Source organism: Sorex araneus, chromosome 6 (assembly GCF_027595985.1).
Source record: "Sorex araneus isolate mSorAra2 chromosome 6, mSorAra2.pri, whole genome shotgun sequence".
NCBI classification, from domain to species: domain Eukaryota; kingdom Metazoa; phylum Chordata; class Mammalia; order Eulipotyphla; family Soricidae; genus Sorex; species Sorex araneus.
The window spans coordinates 154,790,315-154,818,038 of record NC_073307.1 but is presented as its reverse complement, the minus strand read 5'-3'; the positions used below and the strand labels follow the sequence as shown (position 1 = coordinate 154,818,038).

The following is a 27,724-nucleotide window of genomic DNA, read 5'->3' as shown; positions in this document are numbered from 1 at the left end:
TAGTCAAGATCCCTTACGTCACCATCAGTGAGCTCTATTAATTTATCTCAACGATAACGAGGCCAGGGGCTGGAGGGATAGCACAGCGAGTAGGGCGTTTGCCTTGCTCGCGGCCGACCCGGGTTCGATCCCCAACATTCCGTATGGTCCCCCGAGCATTGCCAGGAGTAATTCCTAAGTGCATGAGCCAGGAGTAACCCCTGTGCATCGCCGGATGTGACCCAAAAAGAGGGGGAAAAAACGAAGCCACCAAGGGGTCCGCAAACGGGGCGGGCTAGCTAGTAAACACAACTGTGTCCGTTTCAGTACTTTGTCCCAGTGAAACGGGGAGAAGGGTAACTCCCCAATGCGGAGATTCTGGGAACCAAGTGCGCGTGTGAAACTAACGGGCTCCCACGACCCGGGCGCTTGGCAAGGCCGTCTACACCACACCCCTGCCCCCTCCCCGATCCCCCCCACTCCCAACCTCATTCGCGAGGGCGTCCCTACGGGAGGTGCTTCTTCAGCTCCACCACCAGCTCCTGCGGCTCCGGGAACTTGAGTTTGCGCGGGGGGCCCTTCTTAATCCCGGTCCAGAGCTCCGCACCTGGGAAAGGACCCCCAGGAAAGCGCATCCGTGACCGCGCGCCGACACGCCGCGGCGCACTGCGCGGCCCCCGCCTCCCTCGGCCCCCCGCAACTCACGGCTGCCGTCCGGGCGCAGCAGCGTCACCTCGAAGCTGCCCCGCCGCGGCTTGGCGGGGTTCACCTTCACGGGCAGCTCGGGGGCCGCCTGGCGCAGCGCCTGGCTCAGGGCCGCGGCGTTGCGCCCGTAGACGCGTCAGCTGGTGCTGGGGAGGAACGCGCAGGTGAGGGCGGCGGCCCTGGGCCCCCGCCGCCCGCCGCCCGCGCCCCTCCGCGGCCCTCACCAGTGCTCGATGACGACCACCGTCTCCTCCACCTCCGGCAGCTCGCTGCCCACCTTCTCCCGCTTCTCGGCCGTCGCCACCGGCGCCGCCGCCTCGGCTTTGCGCTTCTTGCCGCGCGGAGCCATGGCGCCCCGGTGCGGACCGCGAGCGGCGGGAGGGTCGGCAGCCGGCGGCGGGCACACGCGGTCTGGGGGCGGGACCTTCCGGCGCGGGCGCGACCACCGGCATCCGGGCCGAGGGGCGGGCGCCCGGCGGCGGGACGGGCCGGCCAATAGCGGCCTCGGGACGCCGCGCCGCCCCACCCCCGCGCCTGCGGCTTGGAACCCGCCGACCAATCACGAACTTTCCCCGCCCCTAACTCAGAGCAGTGTACGCTCAGGAGGGAACAGAGTCCGCGCCCCCCGCCCCAGCCTCCTCCAGCCTGGGGGCCGCGGTTGCGTTTTCGGTGCAACTGCGCGGTAGGGCCTTGAGGGAGTGGACCAACCCCCTGCAGTTAAACTGCCAAGACTTTTCAAATTCATTTGGACACACACACACACAAAAAAAAAAAAGGCGCAAAGAAAGGAAATCCCAGTCTCTTTATTATGGAAAACCACCTACGGGGTGTGTGAGTGTGTGTGTGTTTGTGGGGAGGGGGAAAGGGGGAGGGAAGGTAAATGGAAACCCCAACCTGCCCCGGGGTTCTCAGCCCCTGGCATCACCACACAAAGGAGTATCTCAAACCTCCAGTCCCCTTTCTCTCAGTCTCCATAAAACCGTGGAGGGAATAGGGGGAGGGGTGTTGAAAATCGGGTTTCGGCCCTGGAACCAGTGACCAAGTTAGGTTTATGCTTTATGAGGAAGGCCACAGATCAAGCCATACCCGAAGAAGCAACTCATCCTGGAGGGGGTACAAACTGTAGTGCTGACTCTGCTTCTAGCATCTTCTATCAGGCTTGAATCTAATCTACGTAGGCTGGTATCCACTTAGTACCCACTAATGATTAATGGAAACACAGCACAGTGGACATGTGAGTGGTGGACAGCAGGTGACAGACAGGCTGACCCAAGCTTGGAGGAAAAGCATTTCCTTTTCCATCATAGGAGATCCCTCCCTTCCTCCAAATATTTGGCAGCAGCAGTGGAACCTTCCAGGAGGGTGCGTGACAACCCTCTACATGCCTCTTTAGAATCAGAAGCAGCACTCTGCCCCTTACTAGGCACAAACAGGGAAAATATAAATAAAACACACCAAGGCCTCAGACGGGGCTTGTGGTTACTGAAAGGGGCAAGGGCCTCCAAGGTGCCTGGGCCTGACACAAAGCTCTGTCAAGGCAGGGGGCCTTATTTGTCCTTCTTGCTTTCCCCATCTGGCACTGCCGTTGGGGACACCGGCTGCTCCTCGGGAATACTATCTCCAGTCTTCGATAGCTTCTTGGCTCGCTGATACAGCTCATTCAAGTTGAATTCTCGGATCACATTCTCCTGTGCGAAAGAGATGCAGACATCAGGGCTCAGGTTGGAAGGGAGAATTCAAAGACTGGGAAATAAGGAGTACTTAGCCACAGTCGAGGCAAAGAGAAAACAGACAAAAATCTACTTTAGGGGCTGGGTATAGCTCAGTGGGCGGGAGTACATACTTTGCAGGAGCACTCCCAGAAGAGACCCCCTCCACCTCCACTCCAGCAGAGCCAGAGAAAAGAAAAGAAAAATACTCCCGGGAGGGGTGGGGCTTGGGAGGAGTGGGGCCGGCAGAGAGAGAGTAGAACAGATCAGATCGGGTTCAATCCCCAGCTTGCAACCCCAGCTTGCCATTGGTCGCCTGAGCCTGCCAAGAGTAATCCCTGAGCACTGCTGGGTGTGGCGAAAAGAAATCACTGTATCACTGTCACTGTTATCCCGTTGTTCGTTGATTTACTCAAGTGGGCACCAGTAACATCTCTATTACACTCAGTCCTGAGATTTTAGCAGCCTCTCCTTACTCGTCTTTCCCAACAATTGGAGGCTCTTTCAGGGTCAGGAGAATGAGACTGTGAGGGGTACCTGGAGATATCAATTAATATTTAAGTATCTCATCAGGTGCCAGTCACACTGTCAAGGGGCTAGGGAGATGGCTCAAAGAAATGGAGCATAGGCTTTGCATGCTGACGCCTGAGGCTTCAAAATCCCCCAAGCACACTGGGTGGAAGCCTCAAGGCCCAAGTAAGAATAGCTTGCAAGGACAACGGAGTGTGGCCCAAGCATCCCACCCCAAAATTATGACTAACATTATTTCATGCCTGAAAAACTTGACTGTGAGGCAGGGTCACTGTCTCCAATTGATTGCTAAGGAACCCAAACCCACAAACAACAGATACAGAGCCTTGGAGACTGAACCCTAACAATTATTCCTTGGGTTCAAGCATACTATAAATTTGTGGAAGGCTGTTGAGAGCTCAAAGGGCGAGAGTACACACTTTGCATGCAGGAGGCCTGAGTTCAATCCCCAGCACCCGAGACCCTGAGATCCAGTGATAGTGGCATCTAGCAACGCCCTGAGTGTGGCCCCAAGAGAGATTGGGTGGGGAGGCCCACCTGGCTGTGCTTAGAGCTTACTCCTGGCTCTATGCTCAGGGATCACGCCTGGGGGGACCCAGGAACTTTATGTGATGTGGGAGATGAAACCTGGGTCCAAGCACCCTACCCGCTGTTCTATTGTTCCAGCCCAAGAAACGAAGATTTTCCTTCTGAGTCAATGAAAGAATGAGATCTAATAATCAGTCCATATTCTGAAAGCCAGAGTAAGTGGCAGAGCTGGGAATCCCACCCAGGCGAGCGCCAATGCCCACCCCCTGTTCTACGCCTATCTCCCGGCCCCTACTCCAGTCTTTCATGTACCTCGGAGAAAGTCCAAGAGACTGCTCGTCCTTTCTTGTCAATCTGGGGTCGCCGCATGACCTCTTTACCACCCTGGAACAGGATCAAGGTAGGTAGCTGCTTGGTGAGAGGTGAAGTGCTCACTTTGTACCTACAAGACGCGGGAAGCACTGTGTGAAGACAATGTGTGCGCCTCACCTGGAGCCATCCCGGCGCAGCCCCTGTGCCCGAGCGCTTACCGCTTGCTAACATCAGTGTAACGGCCGACATCCACCTTCCCAAAGTTTAGCCCTGTGCAGTTGTACCTGAAAATAATGTCAATTAGCACAGTCAAAGAGAGAAAGGATTAGAGTGAAGTGGAAATCCAGATATCTGGGGGGGAGGGAGAATGCCTGTGGTTACGGGCAAAAATGAAGGTCAGAAACAAAGATGCGACAGTATGGTGGCCAGGGCACCTGTCTTGCACGGGGCTGACCCAGGCTTGACCTCTGGCACCGTAGAGCCAGGAGTAAGCGCTGAGCAAAGCTGGGAGTGGCCCCAAAACAAAACAAAAAAATTGCAAAGGAAGGTGACGGTCAATGGTCATCGCCCCTCCCGTGGCACTACTCACTTGAGAGAGAGATCAGAGTAGATGGGAGCAAATGACTGGCAGTCGTTCGACCAATTGGCAAAGAACTCCACAATCCAGGTGACCCTCTTGTCCCGCTCCAGCTCTTCCTGCCAGACACAGTTAGAAGGAACAGTGAGAGACAACTCACACAGCACCTCCCTCCCCCGACTCTCCCCGGGCCGTGGGAAAACCATTCCTGCTGACTGGGACAAGGGAAGCTCCTCTCTTGCCCCCAGCTCCCGAGACCTTCCTTGGCAACCGGGAGTGTGAGGAGAAAGCACCGCTCTGCCATCTCCCGCAAGGCACCCGAGGGACTCACATCAATTGTTTTGTCGTTGAAGTACTTGATGTACTCCGGGCCCATATACAGCGGGGGCTTGCAGGTCATCAGGAACACTAAACACAGAAAAGATGCCACAGGAAACACACAAGGCCTCGGGCAAAGACACCAAAGAATGCCCTTCAGGGGCTGGAGCGATAGCACAGCGGGTAGGGAGTTTGCCTTGCACGCGGCCGACCCGGGTTCTAATCCCAGCATCCCATATGGTCCCCATGGTCCCCTGAGCACCGCCAGGGGTAATTCCTAAGTGAAGAACCAGGAGTAACCCCTGTGCATCGCCGGGTGTGACCCAAAAAAAAAAAAAAAAAATGCCCTTCAGACACCGTCCTCTCCATTTTCTCTATAAATTTTTATCATCTGAGCCACACACCAGTGTTACTGGTTTTAGGATACTAAAGCGTATAGAGAAACGGGTCTGGGACTGGAATCTGACCCCGCCCATCCCAACCTTGCGTCCTCCTTACCAATGCAGAGGGTGATATAAAGGAGGCCCATGCGAATGTCCAGGCGGAAGAAAAGAATCGCGTTGGCCACTTTGCTGAACATGAAGATATTGCCGATGTGCTGATCCACGGTGACTGAAAACGCAAAGAGTGGACGGGTCAGGCAGGGCTGCATGCGCTTACCCACTCAGCCATCCCTCTCCCTGGATACTGTGAAATGGAGAGAGGGCGCAAGCACAGAAATCCACCAAGGGGCTGGAGTCATAGTGAGCGGGTAAGGCCCTTGCCTTGCATGTGGCTGACCTGGGTTTGACCCCCTACACCACACATGGTGCCCTCGAACCCACCAGGAGCCAGCCCTGTGCACAGAGCCAGGAGTCAGCCCTGAGCCCGTGTGCGCACACACACAGGCACACACACAGACACACACACACCCCTCCCCCCAGAATCAGGAGTCAACCCTGAGCGCACGCGCGCGCACACACACACTCACACACACACACCACCACCCCCCGCCCAATCCAAGATCAAATTCAGCTTGGCATAGTTTAGTTCTAAATAACGGCCCTCTCCTCTGTGAATGGAAGCGCCTGCGAAGGGGAGTGAGGTAAGCGTGCTCGACTCCGAGTTCCGCCAAACTTACTGGCTCTGCGGTTCTTCATCATGACGATGGCACTGAGAAACATCAGGATCTCCACTTCCCTCTGCAACAGAACCAAAGGGACAGGAATGCTATCAACAGCCAGGATGTGGCTGGGGGCTTCGGGGGCAAAACGTGGACTAAAACCCACCCACCTAACATTCAACTGGGAACGGAGCTAATAAAGAACCAGAGGCAGCTAAGGGACAGCGAAGACCAGCTGGAAGGCGGAGGTGAAGGTTCTGCCCAGGCAGGAAGCGGCTGGTGCCCACAGCAAACCACTTAAAGCTACTTCAAAATGCATTTTTTAGGGACTGGATCAAAAGCACAGCAGGTATGGCGTTTGCCTTGCACGCGGCCGACCTGGGTTCAATTCCCAGTGTCCCATATGGTCCCCTGAGCACCGCCAGGGGTGATTCCTGAGCGCAGAGCCAGGAGTAATCCCTGTGCATCGCCGGGTGTGACCCAAAAAGAAAAAAAAAATGAATTTTTAAAAATTTGTCTTTTCATTCATTTAGACGCCTTCATCTGTGTGGCTATTTACAATGGGTTTTCAGACCCAGATGATGACCCATCTCCACACCCACCACGCCCTGTTCCGATCACCTACCCCTTGCCCTAGACACCTGTATTCCAGCCCGACCTGCCCCACCCCCACCTGACTCCTTGACTTTTTCTTTTTTAAGTTTCATTGTTTTAGGACTGGAGCAATAACACAGCAGGTAGGGCGTTTGCCTTTCACACGGCAGAGGGTTCGATTCCTCCGTCCCTCTCAAAGAGCCCGGCAAGCTACCGAGAGTATCCCACCCGCATGGCAGAGCCTGGCAAGCTACCGGTGGCATATTCAATATGCCAAAAACAGTAACAAGTCTCACAATGGAGACTGGTGCCCACTCCAGCAAATCAATGAGCAACTGGTCGACAGTGCTACAGTGCTACGGTTTTAGTTTGGGTCCCATGCTATGACAGTGTTGGATCTAGCGGTTTAGATAGTTAGAGATACTTTGCCTCTATACCACAGAGGGGCTCAAGGCCCCCAACCCTGGCCCAGAGCTCCTCCTTTCCCCCCCCCCCACCACCATTTCTCTCTTTTTTTTGGCTCAAAATGCTACTATAAGGATGAGATAATAGGCATAAAAGAACCATATGGAGTATATCGACTAAACTGTCAAGCCATCACAACTTGGTATGACCCAGGTAAAATGAATCTTTTCCAAAGGGAAACATTCTTATTCATTCATTCATTCTTATTCATTCCCTGTTAATACAATAAAGGATTGTTCCTTTTGTCCGGCTTTGCTTAAGTTAGTCCTTGTGGCCCAATAATCACAATGAAAATCCCAACAATCACAATAATAATCTGTACTCTAACACAATATTGAAAACTGAAGACAGAACTCTCAAAGGCTCTTCCAGAGCCCTTTACAAAGAAGTGTTGTCTGACAGTTCTTTCTTTCCTTCTAGAACATAAGCTCCATGTGAGCAAGTGAGACAGATAATAAAGTGACAAAGAAACAATCCTGTTAATAAAGAGTACAAGCTGCATGCAATAAAAGCAGCCCAGAGAAAGCCTGAGTGAAGAGCAGCTATTCTCGGAGTGAGACGCCGTTCACACACTCTGTTTTGTAACACGGGAAGCCAATAATTATTCAGACAGAACCAACCAGGGCCAGAGCTTGCACGCTTGCCTTGCACACAGCTGACCCGGATTCGATCCTCAGCATCCCCTATGGCCCCCAGATCCCTGCCAGGAGTGATCCAAGAACAGAACGAGACCTCCACATCGACTTCCACACAGAGCCAGGTGTAACCACTGAGCATCGCCAGGTGTGGCCCCAAAGCAAACCAAAAGAAAACACAAACAGGACCAAGCAATGAAGTAAGATTTACAGCATGGACCCTTAAACACTTTGAGCTATCTTCATGTGAAAAATCATCTTTTTTTTTTTTCTTGGTTTGGGGGGCACACCAGGGATGCTTAGGAATACTCCTGACAGTACTTGGGGGACCATATGGGGTACCAGGGATCAACCCAAGTCAGCTACATGCAAGGCAAGTGCCCCACCAAACTATATTATCTCTCCTGCCCCAAAAGATGCTTTAAAAAATTAACTACAGTCTGAGGCTGGATCAATAGCACAGCGGGTAGGGCATTTGCCTTGCACGCGGCCGACCCAGGTTCGATTCCCAGCATCCCATATGGTCCCGAGCACCGCCAGGAGTAACTCCAGAGTGCAAAGCCAGGAGGTAACCCCTCTGCATTGCCAGGTGTGACCCAAAAAGAAAAAAAAAATTAACTACAGTCTATCAGGAAATCAAAGACAGGAGTAAGAGGAACATTCTCCAGTGATAAAGAGAATGAAGGGGTGTCTATTTCAAGACTGGATTTGTTTATGTCACACCGTCTTCCTCCGGGCATCCTGCAGATTCACCGTCCCCTTGTATCTACAAACTGTGTGACCAGTACTCCTGGATGAGTATGAACAGAAAATGCAACTTCCGTGCCCAAGCCGTTAAGAAAGCTTGTACCCTGGCCTTCCAGCTGGTTCCTCATCAGCTGACTAGACAATGCCAGGGTGACTTTACAGCCATACAAAAATTTGAGACTAGATTCAAGACTATATGAAACAGAAACCCCGGGTTGGTGTGTTTGTTCAATGTTCTTAAGGTTTTTATTAAGTTTTGGGGGGTTTTTTAGAGGAGGGGTTTGGCTGCAAGACAAACATCCTCCCTGCCAATCTCACCAGCCCCTATTATGTAAATTTTTTTTTTCTTTTTGGGTCACACCCGGCGATGCACAGGGGTTACTCCTGGCTCTGCACTCAGGAATTACCCCTGGCGGTGCTCAGGGGACCATATGGGATGTGGGAATCAAACCCAGGTCGGCCGAGTGCAAGGCAAACACACTACCCGCTGTGCTATTGCTCCAGCCCCAAATTTTTAAATATATATGAAAGTAGAGAGGATACTGCAGGGCCACAGACTGTGTTACATTCAAGTACGCCACCCTGAGGTTCAAAGGCAATATAATGGGAGAACAGGTCCGTGTGACTGAGCTGTGGATGGAGATTGCAGGGGGTGTGGAGGGCTTCAGAGTGAGGGATGTTGGGGTCCTTTAGAGAGAGGTGAGTATTGGAATCATGTGCACAAGTAATCAGTAGTTGTATGGTATGGTTGGTATTAGACTTATGTGCACAAGAAATCAGTAATAGTATTGTAAACCACAGAATATCAATTTAAAAAGTCTTTTTTTTTTTTTAACATGCCACTGTGTGGGGCTGGATCGATAGCACAGCAGGTAGGGCCTTTGCCCTGCACGCGGCCAACCTGGGTTCGATTCCCAGCATCCCAAATGGTCCCCCAAGCACCGCCAGGAGTAATTCCTGAGGGCATGAGGCAGGAATAACCCCTGTGCATTGTCAGGTGTGACCCAAAAAGAAAAAAAAAATGCCACTTTGGGGCCTTAGCAATAGTATAGCAGGTAGGGCATTTGCTTTGCATGTGGCCAACCCAGATTTGATCTCCTGCATCCCATATGGTCCCCTGAGCACCACAAGGAGTAATTCCTAAGTGCAGAGTCAGGCATAACTCCTGAGCAATGCCAGATGTGACCCAAAAAGCCAAAAAAAAATTTTTTTAATAAATAAAATATGCCACCTTGATTTGGGGATTCTCTGGGCTTGACAAGCATATAAAGCTGGGGCCAAAGAGTCCATGGCAGGAAGGGTACCTGCCTCGCACACAGCCAACCTGGGTTCAATCCCAAGCACCACACATGGTCCCTCAGCACCCCCAGGAGTGATCCCTGAGCAATTCATGAGAGCTGGGACCCTAAGCACTGCTGGGTACGGCCCCAGAACAAAACAAGGAAAGTTCCCTACCCGCCCTCTATGAAAGCCTGACTTATTTAAAAGGTGTTCCTCCAACCCTCTTTACCAGGAAGCATGAAAGTTATCAAAAGTACTAACTTTAGAACCTCTGCCCTGGAGAGAGAGCATTACACAAATCTACAGAGCAAACCAGCCTTAATCTTCAGTTTGCCTTGCAAGTTTGATACCCTTGAAAAAATAAAACGGCATTCTCTCTCGCTCTTTTTTTTTTTTTCCTGGTTTTTGGGCCACAGCTGTTGGTGCTCAGGGCTCTGGGCTCAGGGGTCACTCCTGGCAGGGCTGGTGCCAGGGCTGGCCAACTGTGCACAGCAAATTCTTTTTTTTTTTTAATTTATTCTTTTATTGAATCACCATGTGGAAAGTTACAAAGCTTTCAGGTTTAAGTTTCAGTTATACAATGCTCGAACTCCCATCCCTTCACCAGTGCACATATTCCACCACCAAGAATCACAGTATACCTCCCCCCCCTCCCTCCCGTGCACAGCAAATTCTATCACCCCTGGACTAGTTCTCCAACCCAAATCACTCTCTTCCACCCTTGCTTATCCATAAATCTATCCTTCTTGGGCCAAAGGACAGCACAACAGGAAGGGCGCTAGCCTTGCAACGGGGCTGACCTGGGTTCGATCCCCAGTGACTCCTATGGAGTGATTCCTTTGTGCAGTCAGAGCCAGGAGGAACCTCTGAGCACCGCTGGGTGTGACCCCAAACAAACAAACAAATGAGGGGCTAGAGCGATAGCACAGCGTAGGGTAGGGCGGGTAGGGTAGGGCCTTTGCCTTGCACAGGTGACCCGGGTTCTAATCCCAGCATCCCATATGGTCCCCTGAGCACCGCCAGGGATAATTCCTGAGTGAAGAGCCAGGAGTAACCCCTGTGCATCGCTGGGTGTGACCCAAAAAACAAAACAAAAAAAATGAACAAACATAATCGATCCTTGTTGAATATGCTATAAGCCTGAGTTTTAAGTCACCTCTTCAAGTCACTCATTATCCCCTGGGTCCCTGCTATGTATACCTAAGGCATTCATGTTGATTAACGCTTGTCTTTCACTTATCTGTAATCTGTCATTCCAAGGGTCTCATGCCAAGACTCTTCCTGGGACCAGAGACCTCAAAGCTTAGAGCACAGGAGATCCCTGACGCTACACGGTCCCAGGTACCACCAGGAGTGACCCCCCCAACACAGAGCTGCGAGTAGCTCCTGAGTACTGCAGCACCTGGCCAAAACACAAAAACTAACAAGAGAAAAGGCACTTTCCTTTTCTTTTCAGCCCGGCCTTTCACAAATGACTGCTGAGTCATTGGTGCTGTCCGCATCCCTCCTTGCAGATCTGGCCGCGTGCACACTCACGCTATGTGGTTTTTGGTGTTTTGTTTTTTTCTTTTTGGGTCACACCTGGCGATGCACAGGGGTTACTCCTGGCTCTGCACTCAGGAATTACCCCTGGCCATGCTCAGGGGACCATATGGGATGCTGGGATTTGAACCCGGGTCGGCCGCGTGCAAGGCAAACGCCCTACCCACTGTGCTATTGCTCCAGCCCCTCATGCTATGTGTTCTGATGCTCCTCAGCCTCCTGTATTTCTTGTAATCTAGGAATGAATGTGAAGTGGAAAAGAAAATGCAAGGTTTGATTAAAAGAATCCCAATTCTTGTGAAAAACAACTCACGAGAGCTGGCCAAAGAGTGCAACAACTTTTTATTTGGTGTTTGTTTGGGGCCACACCCAACAGTGCTCAGACCTTATTCCCGGCTCTGTGCTCAGAGTCCTGGGCTCGGGGAAACCACACACAGAGCGCTGGGGATCAAACCCAGGTTGGCCGTGTGCAAGCAAGCACCCTACCCATTGTACTCTCTCTCTGGCCCAGAGAATAGAGCTTGCCTTGCATGCATGGACTTGGATTAGACTTCCCAGGAGCAAATAAGATCCCCTGAGCACTGCCAGGGGTCACTCCTGAGCAAAAGGCCAGGAAGAGCCCTGTGTGGTCCAAAAACCCCTAATAAATAGACCATGAATGGTGCTAGGTACTCTACTACATCATCTCAAAGGAAATAATCAACCTCTGATAATTTCAGCATTAGATGATCACTGCGGGTTTTTCCCTTTTATTTGGGCGGGCTTGGGGCTGGGGGGGGGCGGGCTTTCCAAGCAGCCAGTCTGGGTGACTCTCATCCAACCATGTCTGATGGTTCAACACTTTGCCTAGCAATGCAACCTGGACCAGGTGTCACCTGGGCCACACCAGGCAGTACTGGGGCATAAGGGGGCAGGCACTCACACAGACCTGGGGACTGAACTCGAAACCTTCAATGGGCTAGACATGTGCCCCTGACACTGAGCTATCTCTCCAGCACATGCTTTGTTTATTATTTCACTGGGAACTGCTAAAGAACTATTTTTTTGGGGGGGCAGGGGGTCACACCTGTCTGTGCACAGGGCTTATTCCTCGCTCTACACTCTGGGATTATGGGGTAGTGGGGATGGAACATGGGGTCGCCCATATAAAAGGCAAACACCCAATCCACTGTACTATAGCTCCAACACTAAAGATTTGTTTTGTTTGGGGGCCACACCCAGCAATGTTCAGGACTTACTCCTAACTCTGCACTCAGGAATCACTCCTGGCGGTGCTTGGGACACCCTGTGGGATGCTGGGGATCAAACCCAGTTTAGCCACATGCAAGGCAAACACCCAATCCACTGTGCTATCACTCCAAGCCAAGATTTTTGAATCTTATCATTCCTTTTGTATTTATTAGCTCAATTTTTTGTTCTACTAAGAAATCAACTTTCACTTATCAACTATTTGGTTGTTCTGAAAGATAAAATATAAAGGAGAAGTAAAATGTTTGATTCTTTCATTTAATAAAATAAGGTTATGCTGTGAAACCCTGGAGCGACAGCACAGCGGGTAGGGCGTTTGCCTTACACAAGGCCGACCTGGGTTCGACTCCTCTGTCCCTCTCGGAGAGCCCGGCAAAGCTACGGAGAGTATCCACCCACACAGCAGAGCCTGGCAGGCTAGCCATGCCGTATTCGATATGCCAGAAACAGTAACAATAAGTCTCACAATGGAGACGTTACTGGCGCCCACTCGAGCAAATCGACGAACGGGATGACAGTGCTACAGTGCTGTGAAACCAATAAAATTTTGAGGTTTATCTGTTATTGCTAACACTACTAACCTCAAAATCCTAATTTCCCAACCACCCCAAGAATGAGTAAAACAAACAATTTCCCAAAGAAACATTCATAATGAGTCCTAAATCATTTAGAAATGAGGAAACACCCCTATACACAAATACTTATTGTTAGGGCCGGAGGAATAGTAACACAGGTAGGGTGCTTGCCTCCCAGGAAGTTCAACCGCCCGCTCCCCAGATGGTCTCCCGAGACCACCAGGAGTAACCTGTGAGCAGAGCTGGGAGTAAAGCCTGAGCACTGCCATGTGTGTACCACAACCTGTGCCCCCTCAGAAAGAAAAAACAAAAACACCCTAGTTGTCCCACCCAAAATGATCCCCAGAGTCCTGTCAAGATTCATCCCTGTGTTAAGAACCAGGAGGTCTGGCCCACAGCTTGGAAACTGGCCTCACATGCTGGGGGAAAAGGCAGCCGAGATAGAGAAGGGAACACCTAGTAGAGAATGTTGGGAGGACGCACTCAGGTTGGAAGCTGTGTGCCGAAAGTAGACTGCAGATCGAGCATGAAGGCCACTCAATACCTCTATTGCAAAGTACAACATCCAACAGGAGAGAGAACAAAGGGAATGCCCTGCCGCAGAGGCAGGGTGGGGTGGTGGGGGTGGTGGGAGGGATACTGGGAACATTGGTGGAGGAGAATGGGCACTGGTGGAGGGATGTAAATGAAATGCAAATATGAAAGTTCGTAAGCTTGTAACTGTACCTCACGGTGATTCACTAATAAAAATTTAAAAAAAAATAAAAAGATTCCCTGAGTGCAGAGTCAGGAATAAGCAAGGGCAGCTGAGTCCCCCCAAGCCAAAAGTAAATGAATAAGTAAGAGACTTCCTGTTATGCACTTAATCCTATCCCATTTTGGTTAAAGTTTTATAGAATGTCAGATTAAAAATAGGATCTTCTGAAATAGCATGGCTACATATGAGGTTAATTAAACAGCAGGGAAAGGACAGAGCGAGCATGAAGTGAGTCAACAAAGACTGAAGGATAAAGAAAAAGGAACTGTTTCTCGTAAAGGTCCAGGCTCATTTAGGGGGATGAAAAAATTAAAAATTCACACAAGCCACCTTCCTCAGAACACAGCTACACATACACAGCAGAAGCACGGTCCAGAGTGGCACACAGTCTGGACTCTGGATATTTTAATTGAGTTAAGAACTGCCAGGAGGGGGGTCGGAGCCTTAGTACAGCGGGTAGGGCATTTGCCTTGCATGCAGCCAACCCGGGTTCGATCCTCAGCATCCCATATGTCCCCCCAGCACTCCCAGGAGTAATTCCTGAGTGCAGAGCCAGGAGTAACCGGTTGCTAAGCATCGCTGGGTGTGACCCAAAAACGAAAAAAAAAAAAAAGAAAAAGAAAAAGAAATGACAGGAGGGTGCGGAGAGATCATACAGTGGGGAGGGCATTTGCTTCGTTTCAATCCTGGGCACGATAGACGGGTTCCTCGAGCCCCCACCAGGAGTGATTCCCGAGCACAAAAGCAGGAGTCAGCCCTGAGCACAGACGCGTGTGGCCCCGACACACACACAAAAAGGAAAGGGAAAGAAATGACAGGATACGGCTCAGGTCATCGAGCACTACATTGCACGTGCGAGTCCCAGTGCTGGATGCCCTGAACCCCAGTGGATCCCCACCCCCCGCTCTACAGGGTGTGGCCCCCACAATAAGGAAAGGCAGGAAGGGTGGGGGGAGAGGCAGTGAGGAACAGCCCTGGGAGGGTGCTAAGGCCAGAGGAGTGCTGTCAAACTCCAGTCACCCGCTGCATGACCTTGGACAAGGCGCCTCTCAGGGGCTCCGGTACCTGGGTCGTCTACCTCGCTGGTTTCAGAGAACCGGCAGCAAGGGAAAACGCTGCACGTGTACGGTGGGGAGCAGCGAGGATGGACAAGGAGATGGAAAGGGTCCGGGTCAAGGGCCACAAGTGCCCGGGCTGGAACGCAGAACACCCCGCAGTCTGCCCATCTCACATACAGTAAAGGGCTCATGCTCTCGGGGACAGTCCAAGCCGCACACGCTAGGTCCGAAAGTCCGCACGCGATGGCAAGTGTCCCCCAAAGAGGGGACCCCGCAGAGCTCCCCAGCGGCCACCGCAGGGTCAGGGACGGTTCAAGGTTGTGGGGTCCTAGGGCGGGGGTCGCTCACCCAGTCAAAGTCACACGGGTTGCCGTCTTCGCGTTGCGTGGGGAGACTGCTGCAGAGGGGGGGCACCTTTCTCACGAGGAGGAAGGAAGCAGAGAGCAGCGCTGACAGGAGGAAGTACGGTTGGGCCAGCCATCGCGAAAGCCGAGGCACCGAATACACAAGAGCAATTAAAGGTGCCAGAACCGCCATCTTCCCGGCCCTCGCAGCACCCGCCGATCTACCGCGTTGGTAGTCTTGGTCCCGCCCTCTCGCCTTTAAAGCCTCCTATTGGGCCTTGTCTCGAAGGCCCGCCTCTAAACCCGGAAGCAGATCTCTCATTGGCCTCGGCGGCAAGTGTTCGAGGGATTTCTTATCTTATTGGTCAGTGTAGCTGTTGCTTTTTCCGCCTGAGACGTTTTATTGGCTTATGCGATTGTAGCCGCCGGAGGGAACAGGATTGAATAAGGTTAGAGGGCACTTCCTAAACGCGCTCATAAAGCGACGGAAGTAGCTGCGGAAGTCGCTGGGCGGGGCCAGAAGCGTCCAATGAAAAGCGGCTGTAGCAGGAAGAAGGCGGTACACCGTGAAACGACTGTCCAATGAAAACCACCGACGCCAGACAACGCGGACCGCGGCGGGGCGGAGGGAACGATGGAGAATTTTACGGCGCTGTTCGGGACTCAGGCTGAGCCACCACCGCCTCCAACCTCACTAGGCTTCGGATCTGGGAAACCTCCGCCCCCGCCACCCCCCCCTCCGGGAGGAGGACCCGCCACAGCCCCGCCCCCCACTGCGACCACGGCCCCTCCTGGCGCCGACAAGTCCGCGTCGGGCGGTGGTCCCTTCTACCTAATGCGGGAGCTGCCAGGTGAGTCCTAGGCCTGGCTAAAGCCGGCCAATCGGATCCGAGCGAGGAGGTAATGGGCGTGGCTCTAAGTTCCACTTAGGAAGTGCGGGGTAACCTAGGCAACGCGTGCTGGGACCCTAGAGTTCGAAGAATTCTGAAGAATCGCAGCCAAAGGGAGGACTGGAAGGGCCTAGTTGGTTCGCCGGCCCCCTCCAGGAGTGATCCCTGAGTGCAGAGTCAGGACTAAGCTCTGAGCGCTGTCAGGTGTGGCCCCCAAACAAAACAAAGGGATGACGAGTTTGTGGAGGATGGATTGAGGATGCGGATGCACCTTAGTATTCATGACCATCTCTCAGGCCAGATCTGGCCGCAGCCCGACATTTAGGGTTTGTAATTTCATATTTTGAATTTGGAACTTGTGAGTCCTGTTTGAACACCCCCTTGAGCTTAAGGTTTAGTTTCTAATGTACCATAAACTTGCAGTTGGTTTGAAACATGTTCCCTCCCTTCTCGGGGCCACTGCCTCGTTATGTTTTCGAAGAAGTTTTTAGAATTAAAGCAAATTCTTTCATTCCAAGAAAAAAAAGTTTGTTTTTTTTACTGAGCAGTATGAATAAACAAGCTTTGCTTTAAAAGTTGATAGTGGGGCTGGAGCGATAGCACAGCCGGTAGGGCGTTTGCCTTGCACACGGCCAACCCGGGTTCGATTCCCAGCATCCCATATGGTCCCCAGAGCACCGCAAGGAGTAATTCCTGAATGCAAAGCCAGGAATAACCCCTGTGCATCACCGCTGTGACCCAAAAAGAAAAAAAAAGTTGATAGTAAAAACAAATAAATTAAAAATAAAAGTTGATAACAGGAACTTGGGGAAATGGCTCAGTGGGCAGGAGGGCATGGTTGCTTGCAAAGTGACTAGGTTCTGTTAGTGGCATAGCATGATTTTGCACACTGTAGGCAGAGATCTCTCACCATTGGATGGCTACTCCTGGCGGATGTGACACCTGAACTCCAGGTGTCACAATACAGTAACAAAAACTGAAGCTACAGCTATGAAAAGACAATACCTTCCTTGAGATTATTTTGTTTAGGGCTCCAGACTGCTCAGGGATCACTCCTAGTAGTGATGGGGGACCATATGGGATGCTAGGATCAAACTCAATCTGCTAAGTACTTGCAAGTGCCCCACCCACAGTATTATCTCTCCAGTATTCTCTCTTCTCTGTTGAAATCTTAAACAAGATAGTATCAAATAGTGGTTAGTGCTGCAAGGGAAAACATGATAAAGAACAGAAGGGCTTTTTGTAAATAAGAATTACTTTTGCTGATATGTGAATTCTTGAGTAGGCCACATTTTTTCCTTTTTGCTTCATTTTATTTTGAGGCCACATACTGCAGTGTACAGGGGCTACTCCAGGGACGGTGCTCTTGGTTACTTCCACTGGTGCTGGGGATCAAACTCTGCTTCCCACATGCTAAGCATGTGCCTCAAATGCTGAGCAATAGTACAGCAGGTAGGGCGTTTGCCTTGCACACAGCCGACCCGGGTTCCCATATGGTCCTCTGAGCACTGCCAGGGGTGATTCCTGAGTGCAGAGCAAGGAGTAACCCCTGTACATTGCCAGGTGTGACCCAAAAAGAAAAAGCGTGTGCCTCAGACTTTTGAGTTCTGCCCAGTAGACCACACTGAGTAAAAATAAAAGCTAGTCCTGGCTCTATGAGAGGGAATAATAATTCTAGATAAAATAAATAAATAAGAAGCTGTGTTTTGGTGGCTGGAGCCATAGTACAGCGTGTAAGTCATTTACCTTGCATGCATTGACGTGGGTTCGATTCCCAGTATCCCATATGGTCCCCTGAGCACCGCCAGGAGTAATTCCTGAGTGCAGAGCCAGGAGTAACCCCTGTGCATTGCTGGGTGTGCCCCCCCCAAAAAAAAAACAGAAGACTGTGATTTGAGAAAAAGTCTTGGAATATTTGAGGAACAGAAGTCTGGTTTGGGGCTGGAGCGATAGCACAGCGGGTAGGGCGTTTGCCTTGTACTCGGCCAACCGCGTTCAATTCTCAGCATCCCATATGGTCCCCTGAGCATTGCCAGGAGTAATTCCTGAGTGCATGAGCCAGGAGTAACCCCTGTGCATCGCTGGGTGTGCACCCCCACCAAAAAAGAAATCTGGTTAAACTCCATGATCTGAATGATGATTGGAGATGAAGATCGAAGGAATAGACAGGGGGGTTTATAAAGCATTTAGATGTTAGGTGTAAGCCCAGGAAGCCTTTTTATTTCTTTTTGGTTTTGTTTTGGGCTCCTTCTGGCTTCGTGTTCAGAAAGAGCTTTCCTGTTTCTCAGGGGATGGAGAAGGAAGTACAAGGGATCAAACCCAGAACTCTGGGGCTCAAGCAACAGTACAGCAGGTAGGGCATATGCCTTACACGCAGTGGACCCGGGTTTGATCATCAGCACCCATTATGCTCCTCTGAGCCCACCGGGAGTGATCCCTGAGAGTAGAGCTTGGAGTACCGCCTAAGCACTGCTGGGTGTCACTCCCCCCAGCCCGCAGAAAAAAAATAATAAAATCCCAGAACTCTAGCATGCAAACTTGCACTGCTGCCTCTCGGCTATCTCCCTGGCCCCAGGGCAAGCCATCATTTTATTTTTTTCCTTTTGGGGTCACACCCAGCAATGCACAGGGGTTACTCCTGGCTCTTGCAACTCAGGAATTACTCCTGGCAGTGCTCAGGGGACCATATGGGATGCTGGGAATCAAACCTGGGTCGGCAGCGTACAAGGCAAACACCTTACCTGCTGGGGCAAGCTATCTTAACATAGAAGAGTAATATGACACTTAATTCTAATCAAGCAACCATATTAAGAACACAAAAGGCAGGCTGGAAGAATAGTACAGCAGATAAGGTGCTTGCCTTGCACATAGCTGACCTTGGATTCGATTCCCGGCACTCTATATGGTCCCCCGAACCTACCAGGAGTGATCCCTGAGCACAGACCCAGAAGTAAGCTCTGAGCACCACCAGGTATAGCCCAGCCACACAAAAAGAATGAAAATGGCCAGACAGAGAGATAGCACCAGGGTTAAAGTACTTTCTTTGCGTGAGGCTGACCCTTAATCCATACGGTGCCCTGAGCAATGCCAGGAGTGACCCTTGAGCATTACAGGGGCAACCCATTTTCCCAACCCTCCCCAAAAAATAGAGATAGTAGAGGGAACCGGTATGTGACTCTGGGTTCAACCCCTAGTACCACATGATCCCTGAATCCCACCAAATATGGCCCCAGTAACCCTGAGTACTGCCAATGTGACCCCAACAACGTGTTTTGTTTTGGTTTTGGGGTTTTTTTTTTGGTTTTTTGTTTGTTTTTTTGTTTTTTGGTTTTTTTTTGCTTTTTGGGTCACACCCAGCGATGCACAGGGGCTACTCCTGGCTCTGTACTCAGGAATTACCCCTGACGGTGCTCAGGGGACCATATGGGATGCTGGGAATCGAACCCCAGTCAGCCACGTGTAAGGCGAACGCCCTACATGCTGTGCTATTGCTCCAGCCCCCCCATTTTTTTTCTTTTTTAAAAAGAAATGGAAAGAGGGCACATTCTCATATTTAGAAGTCCAGCAAAGAAACGCCTTGCCTGAGGAAAGTAGACACTGAAGGGATTGGTGTTGAAATGTTCTGTGCCTGAAACCCAATCATGAATAACTTTGTCTCTTCAGGGTGACTAAGTTTAAAAGATGAAAAATAAATAGAAATGCTTTAAAGTAGATTATAGCGGAGAAAAGCAGTGAGTGAACGCAAGAGATTAGTGGGAGAACTGGCCGTCAGGAGGGATTTGTGTCACCCCAAGGAAGACAGGAAAGAAAGATGACTTGCGGACCCGTGCCTTGAGTAATTGGTGGGTGGGAATACTAAGTAATACTAAGGCTGGGCTGAAAGTTTGTGGAGGTGAAATCAAGAGTCATTAGCAGGATGGCAATATGGCTCAGCAGTAAAGCACAGGGTTTTTTGGTTGGTTGGTTTTTGACTTTTAGGGTCACACCCAGCGATACTCGGGGGGTTACTCCTAGTTCTGTACTCACAATCACTCCTGGTAGTACTCAGGGGACTAGATGAGGTGCTGGGAATCGAACCCGGGTCAGCTTCATACAGGCAAACGCCCTATCTGCTGTGCTATCACTCCAGCCCAATAAAGCACAGGTTTGACACGTATGAGGCCCCACCCACCACATACACACACCACACACACACACACACACACACACACACAAAGATAAACATAACTTGTAGTGTGTCACTTTGGACATGTTGAGTCTTCAAGATGCCTTTCATCAAGTCCTGCTGCTACATCAAATTGAGGGAAATAATACATATATGTGTATATGTGTGTGTGTGTGTGTGTGTATTATGTGCATTATAGATTGGTATATTCATTATTATATTGGAAGTTCACAGTGCATTTATGTACATTATAGAATTTAGGTGTCAGAGGATAAGCTCAAAAGACTACAGGATGTATTTACATGCCAGAGTCCCGAATAGGTTCAGCCTTTGTCACTGCAGAGTCCCCTGAGCCCTGTCAGTTGTCACCGCACCCTACCCCCCCATAAGAAAACCTATAGTAGGGGCCGGAGCGATAGCACATCGGGTAGGGCGTTTGCCTTGCACGCGGCCGACCCGGATTTGATCCCTGGCATCCCATATGGTCCCCCAAGCACTGCCAGGAGTAATTCCTGAGTGCAAAGCCAGGAGTAACCCCTGAGCATCGCTGGGTGTGACCCAAAAAGCAAAAAAAAAAAAAAAAAAAAAAAAAAAAAAAAAAACCTATAGTAATAGGATTTTAATCCTTAGATAGTTTAGGGCTGGAGTGATAGCACAGTGAGTAGCGCGTTTGCCTTGCACGTGGCCGACCCAGGTTCGATTCCCAGCATCCCATATGGTCCCCTAAGCACCGGCAGGGGTAATTTCTCAGTGCAGAGCCAGGAGTGACCCCTGTGCATTGCCGGGTGTGACCCAAAAAGAAAAAAAAAATCTTTAGTTTTTATTGACATTTTTGGTTTTGGACCACACCTGGTGATGCTCAGGGCTTACTCTGGCTCTGTACTCAGGTAGGGCTGGGGGGGCCATGTGGGGTTGAATCCAACCAGCCACATGTGAGGCAAGCGCCCTGCTGCTGTCTGATATTGACCCCAATATCAATATCAGGAATATTATCCTTATTGTATAGTTGACAACACTGCAGCTTTCCATTAGTGATTGATGTCACCAGAAGTTTTTTTATCTATACTTATACTGATTGTACCTATTTAAATCACTCAGTTGACAGATAATGAATTTCTGTTCTGGGTAAATGCTGCAGGGTGGGGGAAGGGATGAAAGATTAGCCTGATCTTGCTTTATTTAATTATTTTAAAATTCATTTTAATGTAGAAAAATGGCATAAAACTGTTGATACAACTCTAGAATTAAAATTGATTAGATAGTAAGTCTTCAATACAAAATCAACAGGTTAAAAATCCATTTCTGTGACAGTTGTCATATCTGATTGCAGGGTTGTTAGTCCTTATCTAAGAATTTGTTGAGCTGTTTGTTGCTCTAGGAGGCGTCACGGCCAAGATGGTAGCGGCTGTGGGAAGTGAGCATGGATGCCGAGGCTTCCAGAAGTATGAGGGATTGACGAGGAGACTGCGCACCCCAACTCTGGAAAGCACCAGAGTTCTAGGCCTGGGTACCCGGCTATCTGGAATTGTTTGCAAATTGGTGTCACTGCAGAGAATGTTCACGAAGCGGTGGAGTTGACCCCTTGGCCCCTTGGCGTGGCTGCAGTGATGGGGTGTAGGTGCGCTGCCCACCCAGCTCCCGAGGGGGCTTTGGAGTTTGTAGCCTCGGGGCCTGGCATGTATCTCCTGGGAGGTTTAGTCCGGAATCAGAGGAGCAGCTGTGGGAGGCGGGCGGCCTGATCTTGCTTTATTTCGGGGGTGAGGGGCTGGGGTTTGGGTCACATACACAGTGTTCAGGGGTTGAGCCTGAGCCTGGAGCAGCTGCATGCACGGCACACCCGTAACCTCTGTGCTGCCTCTCAGGCCCTGGTTCTTGCCTTTTTTACTTCTCGATTTTTTGGGGTCACACCCAGCAGTGCTCAGGGATTACTCCTGGCGGTGCTCGGAGGACCATATGGGGTGCTGGGAATTGAACCCGAGTCGACCACATGCAAGGCAAACACCCTAACCGCTGTGCTATTGCTCCAGCCTGTCCACCCCCAGCCTCTCTTGCTTTTAAGGAGCTTGTTTCACTTATACTCAGATGTGTGGTTTAAAGATGAAGTAATGACTATATTTCCTTTCTTTTTTTTTTTTTTTTTTTTTTTTTTCTTTTTGCTTTTTGGGTCACACCGGGCGATGCACAGGGGTACAGGGGTTACTCCTGGCTCTGCACTCAGGAATTACTCCTGGCGGTGCTCAGGGGACTATATGGGATACTGGGAATCAAATCCAGGTTAGCCACATGCAAGGCAAACGCCCTCCCCGCTATGCTATCGCTCCAGTCCCTGACCATATTTCTTGTCAGCCAACCTTCATTACATTGTGGTCACAGGCCTTACATACAGAAACTGTTAAGAACTGCATGATGGTTTTCAAAACGCATTGTTACACAAGATACAAAAATAATTTTGTCGGGCTGGAGCAATAGCACAGCGGGTAGGGCGTTTGCCTTGCAAGTGGCCGACCCAGGTTCGATTCCCAGCATCCCATATGGTCCCCTGAGCACTGCCAGGGGTAACTCCTGAGTGCAGAGCCAGGAGTAACCCCTGTGCATTGCCGGGTGTGACCCAAAAACCAAAAAAAATAATAATAATAATTTTGTCACTTGAGCTGGGCTTTGTTAAAAAATTTTAAAATAAAGTTTCTTAAAACACATTTTCTAGGGGGAAACAAGAAGAGGAATATGCCCCCACCTACCCCAGAAAATGTTAATGTCTTTCAGGAGGATCAGAAATTTTGCATGGGGAACTGTTGGTTGAGTAAACTTTAAAGATTAATTTAAACATCAAGATTTGCTTAATTCATCTGCATGCCCGTCAGAGAAACTTGAACATTTTCCTGAGGATAACTGGTATTGAGATTTTGAACTAGGAGTACTGCTTCTAAAATTATCTGGAAATATGGATTGAAATACAGCATGAGTGAGGTAGATAAGATTGCACTGGTTTGGGGTGTTTGGGGGAGGTGGGGACGCCACACCCAGCGATGCTTAGGGGTTGCTCCTGGCTTTATACTCAGAAATCATTCCTGGTGGTGCTCAGGGGAGCATGCATATGGGATGCTGGGGATCGAATCCAGGCTGGCTGTGTGCAAGGCAAATGCTCGACCCACTGTGCACTATCACTCCAGCCCCTAATATTTCTTGAGTACCAAGTGTGTGCACTGTACTGGCCACCAGTGATTGGTGAATAAACAACACAGTATCTCTGCCCTCGAGGAGCTCACAGTTAAGAACCTGAGCTTTCCCAGGTGATTAGAACAAGCTGCTCTGTCACTGCTGATGAAGCTGTAGGCTAAATTTTGCCACCCATGCCCATAGATCCTTATTAAATTCCTACTAAGTTTATATATTTGTAATTTTTTTTTTTTTTTTTTTTTTGCTTTTTGGGTCACACCCAGTGATGCTCAGGGGTTACTCCTGGCTTTGCACTCAGGAATTACTCCTGGCAGAGCTTGGGGGACCATATGGGATGCCGGGGATCGAACCCGGGTCAGCCGCATGCAAGGCAAACGCCCTACCCGCTGTGCTATCGCTCCAGCCCTAAGTTTATATATTTGTAAAAAAAAAAAAAAAAGTCAGCCCTGCCTTTTTTTTTTTTTTCTTTTGGTGTTTGGGCCACACCCAGCAGTGCTCAGGGCTTACTCCTGGCTCTGTGGTCAGGGATCACCCCTGGCAGGCTTGGGGGAATATGGAGTGCCAGGGGTGAACCCAGGTTGGCCATATGCGAGACTAGTGCCCTACCTGCTGTGCTCTTTTTCTGGGCCCAGCTATGAACTATTGTTTATATCAATAATGCTTTGAAAGTGTGTATACTTCTCACTTTTCAGTATTTATTTATTTATTTATTTATTTATTTATTTATTTATTGGCTTTTTGGGTCGCACCTGGCGATGCACAGGGGTTACTCCTGGCTCTGCACTCAGGAACCACCCCTGGCGGTGCTCAGGGTACCATATGGGATGCTGGGATTCAAACCTGGGTCGGCCGTGCGCAAGGCAAACGCCCTACCCGCTGTGCTATCACTCCAGCCCCGTTTTCAGTATTCATTTAAATATTAAAAAATAACTTTTTCTGTATGTAACTGAAAACCACATTTAAGTAGCTTAGCATCGCTATTACTTGATTTCATAGATTAAAAGGAACTGAAGCATAGAGGACAGTTAGTTTTAGAGTTCTAGTTGAAGAGCCAGAGAGAATTCGGGGACAGGTGTATGCTTTGCTGGAGGCCCAGTATGGTCCCTGGTATCACATGGCTCCAAATACCACCAGAAGTGACCTTCAGGCACTGCTGGATTGAATGACACAAATACCCAGCTCTGCTCCCTGCCCCCAAATCACAGAATTCTAGTTGCCCAGCTTCTAACCAAGCATCTCTTCTAGATAAAGAATTATGGTTGATGTTGAGGAAAAATAAAAACAATGATAGTGTTATGTAGCAATTGCTAGAATAATTTTTTTTTTCTGCATAGACAGTTTTTCTATTTAAGGGAAAGAAAAAAACTGGGCTCCAGTGATAGTACAGTGAGTAGGGTGCTTGCCTTGCAGACAGCAGACCCAGGTTCGATCTCTGGCATCCCCCATGGTCCTCCAAGCATTGCTGCTCATAATTTCTGAGTGCAGAACCACGAGTAACCCAAGCATCACCAGGTGTGGCCCCCCCAAACAAAAACCAAAATCGAAACTATAGAGCACATTGAAAAAGGTGAGGCTCCAGGTTAGATCCTCAGCACCAAGAATTGAGGGGGTGGGTGTGCAGAAGGGGGTGTCTAACAAGACTCATATTTGACCCTTAGCGTGGCTATAGCCTAGCTGTGAAGTAGTATGCTCGTCATGTAGTTTCTCCTTTGTACATTTTATGCAAAGCTCTCAAAAGGTGGGGAGCACAGCTTAAGTACTGTATAGGTCATTAGTTGGGCTAGTCTGACGGTTAGCCATTTTCATATCTGCGCTGTTTGAATTTGTTCTTCCCTTCTTTCCATTCCCATCTACAATTCTATAGCATCAGATTGTGTCTATTATTTGGGGAGGGGGGAGGAGTAATAAATAATACCTGGCAGTGCTCGGGATTTATTCCTGGCTGGGCTAGAGGGCCATCTGGGTGCCAGGATCAACCCGGGTAAGCCACATGCGAGGCAGCTACCCTATCCACAATCTCTCCTGCCCTGTACTTTGCTGTTTCACATATACACAAAATATATTGGAGGATTCCCACTTAAACAGTTTAGATTGAGTCCTTCACTTTCCCCAAGTACTTGGGTTTGGTTGGTTTTGGACCACACCTGGCGATGCACAGGGGCTCTCCTGGCTCTGCACGCAGGATCGCTCCTGACAGTGGGATGCCAGGGGATCGAACTTCTGAGTGACTTCAGAAAAATTCCCTCCTCTTAGGCATAATATCAGTTCTTTTCTCGTGTGTCCTCTAGGGAGCACAGAGCTGACCGGCAGCACCAATCTGATCACACACTACAACCTGGAGCATTCCTATAACAAATTCTGTGGAAAGAAGGTGAAAGAGAAGCTAAGTAACTTCCTGCCTGACCTGCCAGGGATGATTGATCTGCCTGGTTCCCATGATAACAGCAGCCTCCGCTCCCTCATCGAGAAGCCTCCTATTCTGGGCGGCTCTTTCAACCCTATCACGGGGACCATGCTGGCTGGCTTCCGCCTCCACACTGGTCCGGTGAGTCCCGCTGGAAGAGGGCGGGCGGGTGGGGAGCCCTGAAAGGCAGAGGTGCTTTTACCGCTCAAGTCTGTTCCTAAGTGGTGGAGCAGACCAGAGGGAGGGGATGGGGGGATTCCTCCCCCCCTACTCATGTGGACCTTCCTTTGTTCCTCCAGTTGCCAGAGCAGTGCCGTCTGATGCATATTCAGCCTCCCAAGAAGAAGAACAAGCACAAGCACAACAAACAGAGCCGTACCCAGGATCCTGTCCCCCCAGGTAAGAAATGGCCTATTCAGAGGCTGGCGGTTTCCTTTTGGGCCACTTGTGGCGCTGCTCTGGGCTTACCCCGGACTGCCCTCGAGGATCACTGCTGGCCAGGCTCAGGAAATCATGGGGTGTCAGTGATTACATCTGGGCAGGCCACATGCAAGACAAGCAATCTACCCACTTCCTGTTACAGTCTGCGAAGTTTCTGCCAGTCTCCCAGGCCCTCCCCCCAAAAAAAGCTGATATACTGGGGTCTTCTTCAGGTATGGACTTGAGGCAGAGATGGAGCAACCCCTCTATATTCTATTTGAAGGGGAAAAAATTGCTCTTCTCTAGGGGTTTTCCTATAATCTGCTGAATTCCTTGCTGTAGGGTTGGGTTGTTTTTTGTTGTTTTTGTTGGGTTTTTGTTTTGATTTTTTTTTTTTCTTTTTGGGTCACACCTGGCGATGCACAGGGGTTACTCCTGGCTCTGCACTCAGGAATCACCCCTGGCCATGCTCAGGGGACCATATGGGATGCTGGGATTTGAACCCGGGTCGGCCGAGTGCAAGGCAAACGCCCTACCCGCTGTGCTATCTCTCCAGCCCCTGTTTTTTTTGTTGTTGTTTTTTTTTTGGTTTAGGGGCCATCCCCGGCTCAGCTCAAGGATCACTTCTGGCAGGCCTTGAACCAAGGTCGTCAGGGTGCAAGGCAGGCACCCTGCCTACTGCACAGCCTCTAGCCTTGGGTGCTTTTGAGGTCTGGCGGTGATGATACACGCTCTGTATCTCCTACAGAAACACCATCTGATTCAGATCACAAGAAGAAGAAAAAGAAAAAAGAGGAGGATCCTGAAAGGAAAAGGAAGAAGAAAGAGAAGAAGAAAAAGAAGGTAGAGGCTGTCATGTTGGCCATGTTCCGCCTGTTCTGAAGCCTGCTCCTTTCCCTGGAGACCCAGGCAAGGCCAGGGCTGCTGCCTGGCTGTCTCTCACCCTTCTCCTCTGTCTTCCCAGAATCGACACAGTCCAGATCACCCGGGCATGGGCAGCTCGCAAGCCAGCAGCAGCAGCAGCCTCCGCTAAGAGGATCCCTGGGCTGCCCCGGGACCGGCCCGCAGCACTGAACCAGCTGACAGACTGCTCTCCAGGCTCTGGGCGTCTCCCCACAGCGGGACAGTTAGGATCAATGTGTCACAGAAGGACTGCGCTTCCCTACGGTTCAGCCCAGGCTGCTTCCTCATGGACCTCTTCCTCTCCCAGGAAGCTTTCTAGTGATCTTTTGTGTGCAATTTGTCTGATTTTTTTTTTTGCATTTATCAAACTGACTGAAGTGTTACTGCCTGTTAAGAGGTAAGTGCCTTTCTGAGTTAGGGTTTAAGCCAAGGCATGCTAAGTTCTGAAGGGATTTGGGTCATCTTTATGTCATCTTAGTGGGCAAAAAAATACCCTACCAAAAGTAGGTCTAAAAGGCAGGGCCTGCTAATTAACCTGTCCACCAAGAACACATAACTTTGACTGTGATAATGAAAACCAAGCACCTGGATGATTTTTCAGGCACCGTATGAAGAGTTGATCCAGTCAGAGCTCGGTTGTTTTAGGTTACTTTGGTGTTCATACAGAAGTACCTACAATCACATTATTTCAACAAGGTTGCTACTTGGTCAAGCCTGTGATTCTTTTTTTAAATAAACCTCTGGCAAGTAAAGGTAAA

The 27,724-nt window shown here is 50.1% G+C and overlaps 3 protein-coding genes across 4 annotated transcripts in view; 1 reads left to right on the top strand and 2 right to left on the bottom strand.

Annotated features, from left to right (window-relative positions):
• The window catches only part of SELENOH (selenoprotein H), a 16,679-nt gene extending 1,060 nt beyond the window's left edge, over nt 1-15,619 (bottom strand). Inside the window, exons 1-4 of one of the 2 annotated variants that reach the window (XM_004622801.2) lie at nt 15,614-15,619; nt 909-1,043; nt 685-830; nt 467-586 (exon numbers count right to left, since the gene is read on the bottom strand). In XM_004622801.2, coding sequence (XP_004622858.3) covers nt 486-586; nt 685-830; nt 909-1,033 — 372 coding nt within the window. In that variant the 5' untranslated portion in view covers nt 1,034-1,043; nt 15,614-15,619 and the 3' untranslated portion in view covers nt 467-485. Of the gene's footprint in view, nt 1-466; nt 587-684; nt 831-908; nt 1,113-15,613 lie in introns of those variants that run through there. The other variant, XM_055142613.1, reaches the window with a different exon arrangement.
• Nucleotides 1,468-15,249, bottom strand: TMX2 (thioredoxin related transmembrane protein 2). Its single transcript, XM_055142612.1, has 8 exons — nt 15,012-15,249; nt 5,780-5,840; nt 5,158-5,271; nt 4,673-4,749; nt 4,354-4,460; nt 3,983-4,048; nt 3,765-3,894; nt 1,468-2,372 (listed from the first exon to the last, which is right to left on the bottom strand). Exons 1-8 carry the CDS (start codon nt 15,198-15,200, stop codon nt 2,232-2,234), a joined length of 885 nt encoding a protein of 294 aa, XP_054998587.1. The 5' UTR covers nt 15,201-15,249; the 3' UTR covers nt 1,468-2,231.
• MED19 (mediator complex subunit 19) lies at nt 15,614-27,724 on the top strand. Its single transcript, XM_004620397.2, has 5 exons — nt 15,614-15,858; nt 25,528-25,784; nt 25,943-26,042; nt 26,812-26,906; nt 27,028-27,724. Exons 1-5 carry the CDS (start codon nt 15,642-15,644, stop codon nt 27,094-27,096), a joined length of 738 nt encoding a protein of 245 aa, XP_004620454.2. The 5' UTR covers nt 15,614-15,641; the 3' UTR covers nt 27,097-27,724.